The sequence below is a fragment of the Peromyscus maniculatus genome, chromosome 18 (genome assembly GCF_049852395.1).
Source record: "Peromyscus maniculatus bairdii isolate BWxNUB_F1_BW_parent chromosome 18, HU_Pman_BW_mat_3.1, whole genome shotgun sequence".
Lineage (NCBI taxonomy): Eukaryota > Metazoa > Chordata > Mammalia > Rodentia > Cricetidae > Peromyscus > Peromyscus maniculatus.
In genome coordinates this window covers 44,683,852-44,701,806 of record NC_134869.1, presented here as the reverse complement: position 1 = coordinate 44,701,806, position 17,955 = coordinate 44,683,852, and the positions used below count along the sequence as shown (strand labels likewise).

Sequence of the window (17,955 nt, the reverse complement as noted above, 5' to 3'; positions counted from 1 at the left end):
GGACTCCAGACACGCCCCAGCATCCACAGCCCCTTCCATCTCTAGGCTTAGATTCTCTTGCCTCCTTTCTTGCAGGCCTGACCAGTCCTGCTCAGTGACTCCTCTGTGATAAGAATCCTAAGCTCCGTGCCAGTGTGCACACGGAACAGGGGTGTGGCACCCCTCCCTGTGGGATCACAACCACCACATACTCTGTTCCACCTCAGAGGGACCAGAGAGGCCAAGGTTCCCTGCCGTGTCCCCTGCCTGTTGCTCTGCGAGCCAAATCAAACAGAATTAATTTAGCCTGGTGTATACATGCCAGTTAATCCTTCTACGCTATCTGGTTATTTGCTTGTGGTCTCGAACAGCCGTACTCCCTTGTTTTTATTATTAAGTGACAGTTTCTTGTTTGGGCCAATAAAACAGTTCATTCATATGGAAGGAGTGAGTTAACGGTAAATACTTTGCTTGCTTTTTAAGGAAAACGTGGTGTCACTGATTGAATTACTGCAGAAGACCTGTGTTGAGCGTGTTACACTGGGCACATTCATTCCTGCTCTGTTCTCTCCTAACCACCTTCAAGTAAAAGGGCTGAAACAAAGGAAAAGGAAACACCCAAAGTAAATAGCAACAAGAACCAAGACAAGATCACAGGCCAAATGAAAATGTCATTAAAAAGTTTGCAGGCTGATGGATAAATTATAAACTTAAGTAGGGGGAAAGTAGAGGACATCCCTGAAAGTGAAAACTCGTGTGTGTGTGTGTGTGTGTGTGTGTGTGTGTGTGTGTATGTGTGTATGAGTACATGTGTGTATGTTCCTATGTGTGCATGTGTTACTGTGTGCTTATGTGTGTATGTGTGTGAGAATGTGTGTGTGTGCGTGTATATGAGTGTGTGTGAGAGAGTGTGTGCATGTGTGTGTATACATATGTGCATGTGCTGCTGATCCTCAGGAGAGTTCAGGAATTCAAAACCTGTAAAGGTGGAGGTACCCTATAGGACTGGAAAGAAAAAATAATAAAGACTTAGCTAAAACTTGTTTATAAGAAGTAGTGTTACCTCCATGTTCTCATTCCAGACTCACAGCCCAGTGACTGCCTTGCATCTGACTCAGGAGACTGGAAGTTTATTTCTAGGATAACTTGAGCAGAACGTTTTTGGAGTTTGGGTGGGATAGAGGGCATTGTCTCTGAGTCAGGGAAACCGAGTCAAACGTGTGGATGCTGAGGTTACATCCTCTCATCTTATTTCCGTTAAGTTTCTCAGGTGATAACAGCCATGCTTACACCTGTAGACTAGAGGCTGAAGGTTTTCAAGAAAAAAAAAAAAGCAGCATCCCTTCAGAAAACAGCGCCCCTCTGTCACCTGTGTGGGTGGTTGCTTACGGGTCAACAGCCCCGCCACCTGAAGTCCTTAGGAAGCTCCTGTTCCCTTGGTTTCTTTTTTTTTTTTTTTTTTTTTTTTTGGTTTTTCGAGACAGGGTTTCTCTGTGTAGCTTTGCGCCTTTCCTGGAACTCACTTTGGAGACCAGGCTGGCCTCGAACTCACAGAGATCCGCCTGCCTCTGCCTCCCGAGTGCTGGGATTAAAGGCGTGCGCCACCACCGCCCGGCTTCCCTTGGTTTCTTTAAGTTTCCTTCTTCTTCCGTGTGCTCCTGGATGCTCTCACTGTGAATCAGAGGATGACCTTGAACTTCTGACCCTCCTGTTTTCATCTTCTAAGAACTGGGATTTAAGTCCTGCACCACTGTGCTTGATGTATGTGATGAGACCAAATCCAGAGCCGCGTGTTTGCGGGACACAAATCTGCCCCCTTAGCGACAGCTACATCCTACCTCCTTCTGATTGTTTTGTTGTTGTTTGTTTTGTTTGTTTTTGATATCAGGTCTTGCCTCATAGCTCAGAATGGTTTTTGAACTCAATATCTTCCTGCCTCAGCCTCCTGAATGCTAGAATTACATGTATTTGCTGCCCTGCCTAATTTTAGTAAGTTTTTTTTTTTAAAGAACTTACTTAGAAAATATGAATGGATATCTAATACTTTCGAAAGTCAGAGTCTGAACCAATGGGGGGAAAAAAGGATTTGGAGGCATTTGATGGAGACACAAATCTGGTCTTTGGGGTGGAAAGAGGAACAGCGAAAGCCAGAAAAACAGAAGAGCCCTGGGGGGGTGGGGGACGTACAAGCAGGGACAGACTGGAAGTTGAAAATGCAAATATTCACCAGATTGTAAAATTGAAGCTAAGAATGAAGAAACCGTCCTTTTACCACAGAAATAAGAAGTGCTGGGAGAAAAGTTGAAAAATTCTACCAGAAAGAACCAGAGGGCCAAGGGATGGAGACTCCAGAGAGGAGAGAGGAAGAATGGGGATGTTGCCGAGGAACCGGCTCCTGTGAGTTGAATTCCACCAAAAGACACGGGTAGACGTTGGAGGGAAGAGATTACCAAAGACATGAGGGGGAAGAAAAACAATCTGAGAACCGAGAAGCCACATTTTCTCGCCTGAAAAGGCCGACTGTGTGCCAGCGGAAGGCTTCCAGTCAGTACACTACTGTGAAATTTCAGGATGTTGGGACTGCAAGAAGCTCCGGGCAGAGGGAAACTTGAATGCAGCCAGTGATCTTGCCACCGTCCTCCTGACAGCAGGGCATTCCTGAGAGCTTGGTGGGAACACAGACGCTCAGGCAGGTCTCCCTTCCTCTGCACACACACTGAACAGAAGAACCCCCACCCAGTGGTGCGGTGCTCTCCAAGCCTGCCTCCAGAATGCTCTCCTTGTTGGCTCAAGATTGAGCAACGCTGGGGTGCCGGAGTGCAGCAGAACCTAGCTTCTCAAACTTCGTCTGTGAGCACCAAGCCTCCCCGGCCTGAGAAGACAACTGCTTCTTGCCTGAACACGGTGCACAGCTAACCTGCCTGTCAGACTCCCAAAAAAACATTCCCAAACGTAGAGAAGCTAAAGGGAGATGAGGTCCAGGAACAGGGGAGTGTAAACTGAAAGCAATAAGGATCAAGGGCACAGGGACAAACTGTCAAGAAGTCTCGGAGGGAGGCACAATGCTAGGGGTTCTGCAATTCTTCCCTGAAGCCTCCGTAGCAAAGCCCGTTATTGGTGGTACCCCATCATCCGACTCTTGACTTCCGGCTCATGATGGCCAGGCGAGACCTTTCTGTTCCATTTCTGGCTGGCTGGATTCACCAAGTGGAGCAAAGCCAAGACACTGAACCAGGAAGAGAGTGAAGCCCTCTTGGGCACGGCGGTTTGAATTATTGTATGAAAGAACCTCCACTTGGAGCAAGTTGAACCCTGTAAGGAGTCATCTCTGTGGCTGCTTTCCTGCCCTCCTGGGCAGCTGTTGCCAACAGGGAGGTGTACCATTTTCTGGTATATCCAAGCGTCTGGGATCACCATTCCCATGAATGCCTACCGCACACGTGTGGAGGTCAGAAGACTAGTCATAGATCTGCCATGTGGGTCCTAGGGTTCAAAGTCAGGTCCTTAGACCAGGCAGCAAGTGTTTCTTTACCTGCCGAGTCACCTCTCCAACCCCAGAGTTTTAAAATTTTATTGCCAAAGCAGAGTTAGCTTTTATTGTACGTAATAATTTCACGTTAAAATCAATTTTCAGTAACTTCCTGCTTTATGGCCCTCTTTGAGAACTTGTCAGTTCCTGTTTACACAGAGGACCAACCGTAACTTACATACCCGGGACCAAGGAAGAAGGGTGTGTTGTATGTGGTATGAATGGGCTTTTGACCCTGGTTCCGTTCTTCATTTTAACATGGGTCATAACTGGCAGACATACAGAGCCCTGATTATTGTCTGACCACTGTTAAAATACTGTGATGTAGCCATCTTTATCCTGCTTGTGATCCGAAAGATAATCATACTTCGTGTTGACCTGGCTTTTAGCTGAAAAGCACTGACACTCTCCTCCTCACCTGGCCCCCTTGTCTCCGTTCAGACGTTTCCACAGTTGGCTCTCTCACTGGATGGCACATTGCTAGTGGGCCAGTCCAAACACGTGAGTTCTCTTAATGAAACTTCCTCATTATCTTGTTCACAGAGGTGAGCCAAGGCTGTTTATTTTTATCTGTATGGGAGAGGCCTTTTGCCTGCCAGATCTTTCTTTCAAATGAAGTCTGATATTAAAGGGAGTTAGTTGTTTCAGCCAAAGTAGTTTTCAAGATGGCTCAAGGAAACTTTTTTTTTTTTTTGTGTGTGTGTGTGTGTGTGTGTGTGTGTGTGTGCCAAATGTTGGAAATAAACGCCCTTTTGTGTGTTTGTACCATGCTGTGTTTTCATTAAGAGTCTGTGATTTCTTTATACACGGCGTTACGCTGGTTGCTTGTAAGTTTATATCGAGATCAGTATTTCCCTATGGCCAGGCCATCCTGAACCTGAACAGTCAATAATACACTTGCAGAGTAGGGTTTGCATGGGATGGCCACCGAGTCAGCTGTTAGTGCTACAGAAGAATAGAACTGGAAGTGCGGTGAAACATTCCAAATAGAGAGGGAACCACAGGACCTAAACCATGGTCTCCCAGCCTCTCAAAAGGAGAGCGCCTCCTCCACATAGCATCCTTAAGTAGCCAGAGTTGCATGCCCTTACACATCACGCCCGCAAGGCCTTGAGGTCCCTTTTATCTGGCGCAGTAGGTGGGACACAGTTGAAACTATTGGCAGATGTTTCTTACTCATTAAGGAGCCGGAGCTTGATTGGTTCAGGAATTCCAGTGTGAAAAAAACCAGCTATTCCTGCTCCTGGCCAACAGAGACTCTCCCACTCTGAAAGCCCCTTTCCTCACCTAGGAAGTAAATTATCACCATTTAAATCCACTTAACAGTGCAGGAGAGCTTTTGAGAAGCTTGTACTTTCTGGAGATCACAGGGAGTCGAAAGCAGGCGCGCTCACCATGTCAAGTGGCCTTTCTAGCCTCACGGGCTGTCTCCTGCTCTGAGTGATTCCACCATGTTTACATGCACAGCAGGTGTTCCCGGTGTCAGATCAAAGGAGCCCATTCCTAATATGTGGAGAGAGTGTAGTCAGCCATGTTCTCAGAAGCTCCAGACACATGAAGAGTGCTGGTATTGGTTGTTTGCATCTGTCACACTTCCTACCTGCCAAGCAAGAGGGAGTCCCGCATCTTAGAAAGTCACTCACATCCAACGCAAAACACGGAAGTAACAGAGTGAAGGGAAACTAAACTCCTCAAGTTGAACTTGGTCCCAAGTCAGAGCTATAGAGCAGGGGACCTGGGCCTGTGTGCAGGGGAGGACAAAGCCTTGGAGGTGCTCTGGAAGCGAGAAGAACCGTGGTGCATGACCCCCAAACGTAACGTCTACACTGGTCATTGCCATGACACCAGAATACCACCTTCGGTCCTCATGGTTGATTTAGAAGCCTCACACAGGATGCCCTGCGTCTGTTCTTGGCTGCCTTTTAGCTAGTCGTTACCCACGCCTGCCGGAGCATCCGTCCCTTCACTAAGAACCCCTGGCCTCTCCCCACCAGCCATCCTGATAGGAAAGCCATGGCCTAACTTGGTTCCCAGGGTCCGACTTCGCCTACTGCCACCTCAGTGACCTTACTCGTTATTTGTCTAAAGATATATTATTTTTATTTGTGTGGATGTGCAGATATTTGTTAACGTGTGTGCAGGTGCCCTCGGAGGCCAGGATAGGATGCTGGATCCATGGACCTCCAGTTACAGGTGATTGTGAACCACCTGATGTGGGTGCTTGGCTCTGAACTCAGGTCCTCCGGAAGAACAGCAAATGCTCTTCACCTGGGAATCATCTCTTTGGGCCCCAGCTTCCTCACTCTTGAACATCAGCCTTTCTATCTAGAGCTGTGAACGCTACGTCCCGGCCAGCCAAGCCCACTTCCATTTCCTTGAGAAGATGTTGGGCTTCCTTCTCTCTTGTTCGAACTCTTGGCCCCTGCTTCTTCTTGGAGCAACACTGGCCTGTTCTCCTTCTTGCCACTGGGAGAACTCAGCGCCCCTGGGGTCTCAGCAGTGACTTCCTTGGCGAATCCTGCTCACCTTTCTATGCCCTTCCCAACGCCCTTGAGGAGTCTGGCCCTCGTGCTTTCACTGATGTCCCTTCCTTCCTTCTCAGCACCAACCCTGCTAGTGACCTCTGTCTGTCTGTCTGTCGTTTCCCCGACTAGACCTGAGGCTTGAGGTATCTTGATCTTGCTCATGGTTAGGTCTCCCTCCAGCACCCTTAGAGTAAATATCATCAGAGAAGAAAAAAAATGGTAAGGCCATATTTGCCTCTATGTTTTTTTATGGTATTTGGCGAAGTTGCCTGGAAGATGGCATTGGTAACAAAATGAAGCCATTGTTTTTGGACCTTGGAAGCCAAGGTTGGCGTACCTGGGGCTACTGTTTCTCCTGTGGCTGCTTCAGAAGCTAAGAAGGAAGCAACTGTCTTACGCTCCCCACCAGCCATGCCCCAAAGGTCTGTTTGTCTTGAAGGGACTAATTACAAGTCACCGCGGCAGCGATTTTTGACCAGGGGACTCTCTGTACCATCAACAAACACAAGACCAAATATTCCTCCTCTCCAGTGGGTTTGTGCAGGGCCCAAACGCCCTCCAGGCCCTGTTATTTGGGGCGATGGACAGATGCCATGTTCGTGTAACTTCAGCAGTGGATAAGGACTTTGTTTTTAATCAAGAACTGCACACATTTTGCCCCAGCAGGAATTGGCTGTGGTGCTTTTGAATGTGTTGATAAACTTTGGCATTTGTCCATCTTTGGAGAAAAGCTAGAGCTGAAACTGAATTGAACCTTTGTCTTCTGCAAGTGGCTGTTTAGGACCCAATCACCGAAATACATTTATTTTGAGTGTTTTGGGTGATTCTTCTTTTCTTTACTCCTCTCTTTCTTTTTAAAACCCTCTTTCATGATACAAAGCAAGTTTCTTTTTTATTTGTTTGTTTTTGTTTTAAACTGGTACCTATCAGGTGGTAATTTGCCAGTTAGTCTAAGGTAATAAGAAACTCAAATTTGGATTGGAGTCAGTTCCATTAGGGCAGATTTACATTTTTGTGAAACAGGGGCTATTATCCTGGTGGTTGTAAGGGATTTTTGTGCTGGGCGTCGAGGCTGACAAAGACCACACTGTGCATGCTCCATCTAGAAGGGAGCACTTTCACACTGCAATTTAGGAGCTGTGCAGTTCAGGAAATTGCCGGCTTTGGCTGGACCGTACTTTTTACTGCAAGGAAAATTTTATTCGTCACTCAAGTAATTGGCAGTTTTAAGACCTTGTTCATAATTACCTTATAAACAAACGAATATATATATAAACCAAAGATTGTATAGCTTGTTATCTGACTTGCAGCCTTTATGTAACTAACATGATAGACACCTGTGGGCCTCCCTCTCCCTACCTCAAAAAACTAATTTGCTCCATTTATTACACACACAAAAAAAATCTAATAATAACAAAACCAAACACTACAGCTATTGTATTCTTTCTGTTGTTGCATAATATTATTTAAGTCTCGGTAGGCTGGCCCCAGACAGTATAGGCCCAAACCAGGGACAGACTTGAAGGGATCTGTGAGACAGATAGGCTGGGTCTGGGCACTTCCCGGCTGCTGGGCAGCTTCAGAAAGGACATCCTGGTGATAGAAACATCAGGCTATGTATTTGGGAGAAAATTTCTCTCCCCCAAACTGTGGTTTTGTTTTGCCCCTATCCATCCCCTGACCCGAAGGCCTCTTGGCTTGGCTTGGACTGCCTCCATCTCCGGGACCTAGAAATTGACTGACTGTACCTCACAGCTAGATCAAGGAGTTTGTACCCCCGGCAGATCCAGATGTGGGAAATCCAGATGTGGGAAACGGTCAAAACCAGAGGTCACGGCTGACTTGACTCTAAACAAAGTCTGTGAGGCTTTATGGGGATCCAAGGGGCTTTGTAATTTGTGACTTGTGTGTAGGACTGGTGATTTCTTTCTTTTTCTCTTTGAACTTGACTATCATCTAGGCTTTTAAGGTGTACTACACATTGTGAGCTGGTTACCCCATGTGGGATTGCTTTTGGTGGAGTTACACTCTCTGATGATTTGGGTCTTGAAGATCAAACAGACAATACCCTAAAGTCTTGAAAAGGAATAGACTAAGGGTTGTTAACTGTCGTTTGGGAAGTTACTGAATGTGTTGTTTTGAGCCTGTCCGTCCGTGTCTGTGGGGATCCCTCCTCCTTGCTTGTTGTAGAGAAAGCAACATCTGGCATTTGCAGCATCAGGAAGTCAGCCTTCCACCTGGGGGGCTCTGGTCACTCAAATCCCTGGAGGCCCGGCCTGTCTGGGAGAGGTGATTGAAAAGGACCCTGCACTGAGCACAGGACCCGATCCCACTGCCTGGATGCCTCCCAGACAGATCAAGCCAATCAACTGTCTCACCTATTCAGAGGGCCTGATCCAGTTGGGGGCCCCTCAGCCATTGGTTCATAGTTCATGTGTTTCCATTCGTTTGGCTATTTGTCCCTGTGCTTTATCCAACCTTGGTTTCAACAATTCTCGCTCATATAAACCCTCTTCTTTCTCGCTAATTAGACTCCCAGCGCTCCACCTGGGGCCTAGCCGTGGATCTCTACATCCAGTTCCCTCAGTCGTTGGATGGGGTTTCTAGCACGACAATTAGGGTGTTTGGCCATCCCATCACCAGAGTAGGTCAGCTCGGGCTGTCTCTCCACCATTGAAACCTGGGGTTTATGCAGGGTTGCTAGGCTCGGCCTGGGAGGAGGGGACTGGACCTGCCTGGACTGAGTCTACCAGGTTGATCTCAGTCCTCGGGGGAGGCTTTGCCCTGGAGGAGGTGGGAATGGAGGGTGGGCTGGGGAGAAGGGGAGGGAGGAGAACAAGGGAACCCGTGGCTGATATGTAGAACTGAATTGCATTGTAAAATAAAATAAAATTTAAAAAAAGGGACCCTGGCTGTGCCTCTGATGAGGGCTCTGGGGCCAGTTGGATTTCCACATCAGCTTGAAACTAGAAGTTGGGTTTGTTTGTTTGTTTTTTTAATTTTTAATTTTTTTTTAAATTTTGTCAAGATAAGAAGTAGCAACTCTTTCTGAAGGGACGTGTGCAGTGAGAATTGAATTTCCAAAATGTCTCTGGTGCTCTGTGTTCTGTGAACACAGAACCCTGGGATTGTCTAGGGACCAACTGAGACTTGCTGTGTGAGGTGGCCCAGAAGTGATCGGACTGGTTATACAAAGAGCCTCTAGTTTCCCAACCATTATTAGATTATTTGTAAAAGAGAAATTATTTTATCATTCAACGGCTTAACATACAGAATGCGTTTAACGTGGGGCACCCAAAGTGTGCTCCCCATTATTTCTGGTTTCATCACATTTCAATGCAGTGTCGTGAACACGAATTCCTGCCTCAGAGGAGTCTGCAGTATGGCAGAGACCAGGGGTGTGCATGGGATGATGTGGTGCAGCGTAGGATTTGGGAGCCCATGTAAGAGATTCCCCCTAACCTCTGAGATGGAGAGATGTCTCTGAGGTATTAATAAAAGCTTAAGAAACCCAAAGCACTGCAAAAATCCAGCTTTTGGTAAGTGACGTAACATCCAAGAGAGATGTTTTCCCACTCAGGAGAACACACACACACACACACACACACACACACACACACACACACACACGAGATATATTTTCTAATTTCCTTGGGAAGAGTTACTACCAATCATACACAGAAGTACTGGGGTGAGGGTTTTATCAAATGCAGAGTCCTGTGTGCAATGCTCAGATTATCACACTGCTCCTGGGGTTGTAAGGAGAAACCCTTATTATGATTGTTTCCGGCTTTTTTTTACTTTAACGTGTTGTAAGTGACAGTTTTGTTAGAAAACAGGAGGGAACTGAATATACAGGCCAGCTCAACAGTCACCCACGTTCAAGCACTGTGTCACTTAGGGCTAAATTTCCCCTTGGAAGCTCTAGTACCTGTGTCCGTTTGTGAGGGCTTGACTGGGCACCCCACCCTCTCTCCCCATTTGAAACGCAATAGAAAAATGGTGGGAACGTTCTGTGTCTTCCGATGCAACCAGGAACGCTGACTATTGCGCTCTTGAAATATAGGTGCTGTAATGAAGGAACACTTTTGGTTTGAGACGTGGTCTTTTTTTTTATATAGCCAAGGCTGACCCCGTTCTTCTGCCTCTGCTTCCTGAGTGCTGGAACTAGGAGAGTGTGCCCCGTGCTCAGTAACATTTACTTATGTGTGAGTGTTGCAGGGTGTGTATGAGTGTGTGTGTGTGTGTGTGTGTGTGTGTGTGTGTGTGTACATTTACGTTATATGTAAAGAGTTATTTGTAGCCAGTGACTACCAGTGTGGTCTGCTTTGGTCTGGTGTTGAGGACTGATAATGTCAAGCATGTCTTTATATACCTGTGTCTAGAGATTGTTCAGGCTGGTTGCTCTTCCGGAATACAGTTGTAAGGCAGAAAGCCGAGGAGCTCTTCTCTGGTATGGAAGTCTCTCGCGGCTTAGTAACTTGCTGTAAAAACAGGTAGGTGATCTTTCCAGCCGGGCACTGAGGCAGCCACAGGGTGATGCCTTTTGGAAGCTGAATGGCACCGTGGTGTGAGGACACTTTCTAAGGACAGAATCAGACTGGGAATCAAGAAGAAATAGGGCTGGCTAGATGGTCCTGAGGGTAGACGTACCTGCCATGCTCACTCACGCAGCTGACTGCTGTCACCAGATCCCATGGAAACGCATCAAAGTGGAAGGAGAAATTTTGACTCCATAAAGTCTCTTCTGACCTCAACATGTGTAGCCCTCTCCCACTAGTAGTGATAAATGCAGTAAGTTTAAATATATATGTATATATATTATATATATTAAGAATTGGGAAGGAAGATAATATATATATATATATATATATATATATATATATATATATATATATGGAATGGGGAATGAGGGCAGTGTGGTCTGGTGTGCCCACTGGGCCCTAGACATTTCCTTTACTATCTAATAAAACTGGAGGAATTGGGAAAATAATCTGAAAGAAGAAAGGTAGTCAGTTGTGTTTACATGCATGGCCGTCAGATTTGCGTGGGACGGCTCTTCACTTGCTCTAGTATGAACTCAGAGCATGCATGGCCATGGGGTTCCTGTTCGTTCACCTTTGAGAAGTACTGCTTATCTCCACCAGGTCTTCATACTCCTGAAGAACAGGTCAGGAAGAGGCAGCACTCTTCTCGTGCTGGTCTGTGCGGTTGACCTGTTCCCCGGGCTGTGTTTTCATTTCAGGGCCGGGAACAGCATTGATGAAATCGTCCCTGAGCAGCTGGAAGCCTTTCAGTCCCTTGAGGCCTTGGACCTGAGCAACAACAATATTTCAGAACTTAGAACTGCGCTTCCACCCTTACAACTGAAGTATCTGTAAGTATAAATTACCAAAGCCTTTTACCCTCAGGGAGAATATCGTTAGAACAGGGGTGGGCTTTAAGATACAGCAAACTCGATTTTGCTGTCGTTGGATTAAAATGTAACTTTAGAAAAACTTATTTCAATTCATTTTATGTGCATAAGTGTGAAGGTGTCAGATCCCTTGGAACTGGAGTTACAGACAGTTGTGAGCTGCCACGTGGGTGCTGGGAATTGAACCCAGGTCCTCTGGAAGAACAGCCAGTGTGCTCTTAACCACTGAGCCATCTCTGCAGCCCCAAAAATGTATCTTTCATACTGAGTTGAAATTGGCATAAATAGGCACAGTCTTCTTTCTTACAATTTTGTATCACAATTAAAAAAAATATGCCCCAAACTAGAGCCTTGCTGTGTTTTTATTAATAACTAATTCCAAACAGTGCCGTCTCTATGTATCTTTAATGGCCATTTGTCACCTTGAAAGATGTCAGTCGGTCTTTCCTGTCAGGCTGTGTGTGTTGCTTACTTTACTTGCCGCTGTCACTTAGTTCCTGGCCAGAACCCATTTAAAGGAGGGCGGGACTTAATTTGACTGACAGTTTGAAGGTACAGTCCATCATTGCAGGGAAGAAGGCATGATGCGGGAGAAGTGGCAGGCAGCCCTGTCACAGTGTGGACAGGAAGTCAAGCCAGATCATAAGACCCCCGAGTCCCGCCCCCTGCAGTCTACTTCTTCTAGCCCCCGCCTCCCAAAGGCTTTACCGCCTTCTAAAAGAGTACTTGTGTTGGAAAATAAGTGTTGGAGTGCATGAGCTTGCACCACGCATTTTATATTAAAGCTGCAGTGCGTGGATCTTTTTATTTGTATTTATTATTTTTCTGGTACTGGATATAGAACCCAGGGCTTCTTCGTACATGCCAGGTGAGGATCCTGCCAGTGAGCCAATATGCCAGCCCATATGTATAAACCTTAATTTGTTTACAGGGACCTCAGTGTTGAAGATTTTTAAGTACCCTCTGGTGGTCAGGTTCTCTGGAGAGCTTTTGCAGTGGGGAGATTGAATGCACTCTGACTTCCCATAGAAACCCGAGCAAACCTCTGACCTTCAAACTCTCCACAGGTATATCAATAGCAACCGAGTTATGTCCATGGAACCGGGGTATTTTGACAACTTGGCAAGCACCCTCCTGGTGCTGAAGCTGAACAGGAATCGAATCTCAGCTGTGCCCCCCAAGATGTTTAAACTGCCCCAGCTGCAGCACCTGTAAGTGCGGTGGCCTCTTGGATATCACATCCTCACCTCTAAACCTTGGGCGTCTGTTATTCCGATGCCCACAGTATGGCGGGAGAAGTTCAGGGGAGAAGCAGGTAACCGCCTTCCCCTCCCATGGCGAGAGCAGTGGAATCTCCCGATTGGGAAAAGGCCTTCCCGGTTATCTCGTGCCAGCCGCTGCCTGAAAAGACACGTTGGAGGGCTGCTGAGGGAGCAAGCCGCATGATGACTGAGCGGCCCCCTCACAAAGGTGTCATTGTGGACCTGGGGAAACCACAGGGTCTCTCAATGGCTGTGGTTTGTGAGAATAATGCCAACAACTCCAGGACGCTTTGATAGCTAAGTGGTGGTAGAGAACCGGCTTGTTAAGGACGGGTAGACTGGTTTGTGAACGGGTTCCCTCTCGCAGTGGCGCCCGCTTTTCAACCGTGGCTGCGCGTTACAGAGACTTGGGGAGCTTTTCAAAGCCCCAGCGCCCCGGGCTGCACCCCGCACCAATTATACTAAAACCTCTAGGGGTTGCAGTTTGGGCTTTGGGGACTTTTAAAGCTCCCTAGGGGGTTCCAGTGTTGAGCAGAAATCGAGAGCTGCAGCATGCAGGGAAGCACCAAGCTGAAAACTAATTTGGAATGACGGTAACCAACTTTGCATGCATATGGAGCGGGATTTCCGTGCCGCTCTTGCGTAGACCTCCTGGCACGATTATTGCTCTAATTCTGCATCCACAGAAGATGAATACCCAGTTGGTTTGCTGCTACCCTTAGTGGACAACAGTGTAGAAATGAAAATCTAATGTACTTCCCATATTATTCCAAAAATGTATCGTGCGGTTTTACACAGACATCCATCACTCCTGCCTCCCCATAATACATTGAGGGAAAAAAATGAAATTCTTGTCAATAAAAAGTCTGGGAAATTTAAAAACATTCTGTGTAGTTTAGCACTGATTGGGTTAAATATATTGTAGTAGTATATGACACATTTTATTGCTACCTCTTGAATTTTATTGTCGTATGAACTAACTGCTTAATCGTAACATCCAATGCAGAGAACTGAACCGAAACAAGATTAAGAACGTGGACGGACTCACATTCCAAGGGCTTGGGGCACTGAAGTCTCTGAAAATGCAAAGAAATGGAGTAACAAAGCTTATGGATGGAGCTTTCTGGGGTCTGAGCAACATGGAAATCCTGTAAGTGTGGGTTATCACGGTTCCCACTCAGATGGCATGACCCTAGAGTAAGGCCCTCGGTAGCTCTTATTGAAAACCCACATTAAATTCTCATACTTTACAATCACAGCTGTAATTTGTGACTCAGTGACGTTTCAGACGAGCTGAGAATTTAGAAGCACATAAATCTTTTGCTGATGTCTTTATATATCCAAGCCGGATATTCTAAGCACATGAGGGAGACGTCATGGGCTGCAGGCAGCCATGCATGTCGAGACTAGATTATGAACTCCGGATCCCGCCTCTGGTTCTCGTTGTACCTGTAGGCAGCTAGACCATAACAACCTCACTGAGATCACCAAAGGCTGGCTCTACGGCCTGCTGATGCTGCGGGAGCTTCATCTGAGCCAGAATGCCATCAACAGGATCAGCGAGGATGCCTGGGAGTTCTGCCAGAAACTCAGCGAGCTGTAAGTTGCCTTTTATTGTCCTCGGGTTCGAGAGCAGAGATCGTGCTGGAACAAGAGGTCCTTTACCACGGATCCGTGAAATTTTCATAACAAAGTTTCCCAGGTGACAGCCACTTTCCGAAGTGCCCTCTGTTGTCCCTGCATTTTTGGTTGTGATTAAGTCGAAGCCAGCTCCGCTCTCTTCAGCTCTGTGGCACATTGGTAAAAGCAGTTTCATGGGCTATTTGTTTAATTTTAATTGCTGAGATGATTAGGAATGCTTACCTGGAGACTGTGAGGGCAGAATGTTAAAACAGGATTATGGTAGTTAACATTTTTTTTTTAACCACCTCTCTTTTAGAAAACAGATTATTGTATTGGATGGAAAGAGAAAAGCTCTTTTTGTTGTTGTTGTTGTTCTTTGCAGGGACCTAACTTTCAACCACTTATCGAGGCTCGACGATTCCAGTTTCCTTGGCCTAAGTCTGCTAAATACCCTCCACATTGGGCACAACCAAGTCAGCTACATTGCGGATTGTGCCTTCCGGGGCCTTTCCAGTTTAAAGACTTTGTAAGTTCCACATTTTGCTCTCGGTACATGAACCTAATTGGTTCCTAAATGCGCCCACTTTTCTCCCAGCAGATTTCCTTTGTTGTTGAGGAAATGCGTGCAGCCTCTAAAGTGGGGGTCTTAATCTTTCCCAGAGCAGTTTGATTAGAATAGATCCATTTCATCCATGTGTGTTTTTCTTAAAGGGATTAAAAAGTACACTGATCAGACTGCCCGGTGATTGCTGCCTTCCTTCGCAGGATCACTAGGAAGTTCAAAACTGTTAAAGAGAGAAACAATTTTAAGTCCGCTATTATTTTTCTTTATAAAACATAGATTAAAAATAACCCAGAGCAAAATTAAAAAAAAGTTATAGGAAGGTGAATGTTGGCTCTTCTGGTTAACCACAACCTGATTTCTTTCCTAAGTGTGGAATTAACTGGTTGCTTGAAAAAATCTCTCCAATGTTAGCTGCATGCTTTGGCGCATGTCTGTTTGTGTGATGGGAACTTGGTCTTAGAATTTAATGTATTTTTCAAGTTGCTTGAGACTGTAGGGTTTAGCCATCTTGATAGGAGATTTGACAGGGCTGGGTTGCCTGTCTTGGTTCGGGGAAAGTGTTGCCAATGTTGACTGCAGAGTTCAGGATATAAGAGGCACCTTAGAGAACTGTGATCCTTCTTCTGAATTGGGTGGAGCTGGTGGGGCAATTAGGAGGACTTTGGGCACACCACCTGGGTGGTGGGTGGTGTGAGGTTTCTGAGAAGTATGTCTAAGGAGAACACTGTGTTTTCATTAGGGATCTGAAAAACAATGAAATTTCATGGACGATTGAAGACATGAATGGAGCCTTCTCTGGGCTGGACAAATTGAGGCGACTGTGAGTATAATTTGCCTCTTAGTTTGCCTCCTCTGTGACTTAAGATTATTGTCTTAATTGAAGTCAGATCCACAAGCTGACATCATAGAGACATTAGAAGTAGATATGTCATCTGGTTGCACCCTAGGTCGTTCCTCCAGGTGCGTGCTATTGCCCATGATGTGTGCGTATTAATTAGCCTTTCTTCCTTGAGGGAAAGGAAGAAACTTCAGTCCTGGGATTGGTCTAATTCATTTTGATACCTAGATCAGAACTTGAGATTTGTTTTGACTGCTACCCATTAGGAATGACCACCGTGTTGAAGGGAGTGTGTGTGCCTATGCCAACCTTTAGAAAACGCCAACAGTGTGCTATGGTCATGAGCTCTCAAGGGAAGCAGTCCACCGTCCATCAATCACCCTGCATCAGGGTCCACAAAGGATGCAAACACTTGACAGTCAGCCCCGAAAGGGTCTTGTAGATCGTTCTGTTTTCAGTTGGTCATGAAGGGGTAGCCACAGAGAAGAGGGGAGCAAGCTGCCCTGTGGCCCAGTGTGATTTCCCAGAAGCACCGGCTTAGCACCTGTGTCTGCCGAGTGTGTCAGCCATTTACCTCTGTTGCTGCGGTCAAAGGCCATGACCGAAAGCAACTTAAGAGTTTCGTTTTGGCTCATCGTTCTGGACAGCTCTATGTCCGTGATGGGAGGGCAGGCACGGCAGCGGCAGCAGGAAGCCTGGAGACCATGTCTCTGCGGTAGTGAGCTGGAAATGGGGGACGCTGTCAACTCACCAGGCCCGCCCCCAGTGATGTCCTTCCTCCAGCAAGGCTTCAAATCCTCAAAGTCCTATAACCTTCACAAACAGAACTGCCAACTGGGGACTGTGTGGTCAAGTCTATGAGCCTGTGGAGGCATTTCTCACTCAAGCTCCTACGTGGAGGTGTCTGTTGAATGCTTTGAAACCCGCGTTAAATCATGTGACTGAACATGATATCAGGGGTCTGGTATTTCAAGTCACATTGTCTCCTTGAAGAAAACAGTGTTGTTCACAAAGGAGAATGGTCCCGTTTATAAGAGTTCTGCTCCTTAAATGGCTTTTTAAAAATTTATTACAATGTGATGGTTACCTTCTCCCCCTCCTACCCTCCAGAATACTCCAGGGAAACCGCATTCGATCTATTACCAAAAAGGCCTTCACTGGTTTGGACGCCCTGGAACACCTGTGAGTACCTGGAATTGAGTTTCCCCAAGGGTGGTCCCAGACGGTTTCTGTTTATGACTCCTGAAATATGAAACAAACAGCCTCTGCCGACATCTCCCCTATGCTACAAAACACGTTTGCACATCTACCTATCATCGGTCAGTCTTGCTTCCTATTTATCTTCTGGAGTTCACCTCTGTGTTTTCTGATACCATTGAGAACATCGCTCTATTTACCATGTTTATTCGTCTTTATAAGCGGTGGCAACTTTAAAACAATGTACCATATATTGGGCACTTCTCATAGTCTGGTCATCTTGCCAGGTCCTGAATATATAAGTATCTATTGTTCCATTTAGTATGTGCAGGAATACTGTTCAACAACCATTGCCGTCTTTTTAAAACGTTAAATAGAGTTCCTGAAGATTCATGGGTTCTTTTTAACAATTAGGACGACTTGAATTTTCAAAAAGATCAAAAAACTGTCCTTGAGAGGGCCGCCGTGATGGAGATTTGTCCTGAGAAACTTTGTTGCTGCTGTCCATTGCTGCAGAACGGACAAACCAGCTCTCTCTCTCACTCCCCACACAGAAGTTGGGGATTGCTAGGAAAACACAAGATTAGGCTTTCTCTGGCTTCAGAAAGACCCTTTTAGCTCATGACTACTCAATCCATGCCCCGTCTTCAGGCACCTTTGGCACACATTTCTGAAATGAGATTTCAGGGTAGAGGGCTTTCAGTTATAAAAGGAAACACTGAACGTGGGAAGTATGGCTTAAATATTACGACAACTGACCCAGCCTACTGTTACTGTTAGCTTCACATTGGTTCACATTTGGATAGTCCAATCACAGTCGAGCTTAGAGTATGCTCGCTCCATTGAGGAATGCTTGTAGCCAAAAGCCCTCCCATATGTTAACTCGGACAAATGCTCTCATTTAAATACACACTTGGCTTGTGCCTCATGAAGACTATGTATTTGGGTATTGTCTATCAGCCACCGCGTGGGCCATCTCCCAGCTGTACCACTTGTTCTGAGAGAGAAACTGATGGCCCAG

The 17,955-nt window shown here is 46.2% G+C and overlaps 1 protein-coding gene across 1 annotated transcript in view; it reads left to right on the top strand.

Annotated features, from left to right (window-relative positions):
* The window catches only part of Lrig3 (leucine rich repeats and immunoglobulin like domains 3), a 51,619-nt gene that overhangs the window by 19,139 nt on the left and 14,525 nt on the right, over positions 1–17,955 (top strand). Inside the window, exons 4-10 of the mRNA XM_006973323.3 lie at positions 11,279–11,410; positions 12,517–12,660; positions 13,718–13,861; positions 14,167–14,310; positions 14,717–14,860; positions 15,639–15,719; positions 16,848–16,919. Coding sequence (XP_006973385.2) covers positions 11,279–11,410; positions 12,517–12,660; positions 13,718–13,861; positions 14,167–14,310; positions 14,717–14,860; positions 15,639–15,719; positions 16,848–16,919 — 861 coding nt within the window. The remainder of the gene's footprint in view (positions 1–11,278; positions 11,411–12,516; positions 12,661–13,717; positions 13,862–14,166; positions 14,311–14,716; positions 14,861–15,638; positions 15,720–16,847; positions 16,920–17,955) is intronic.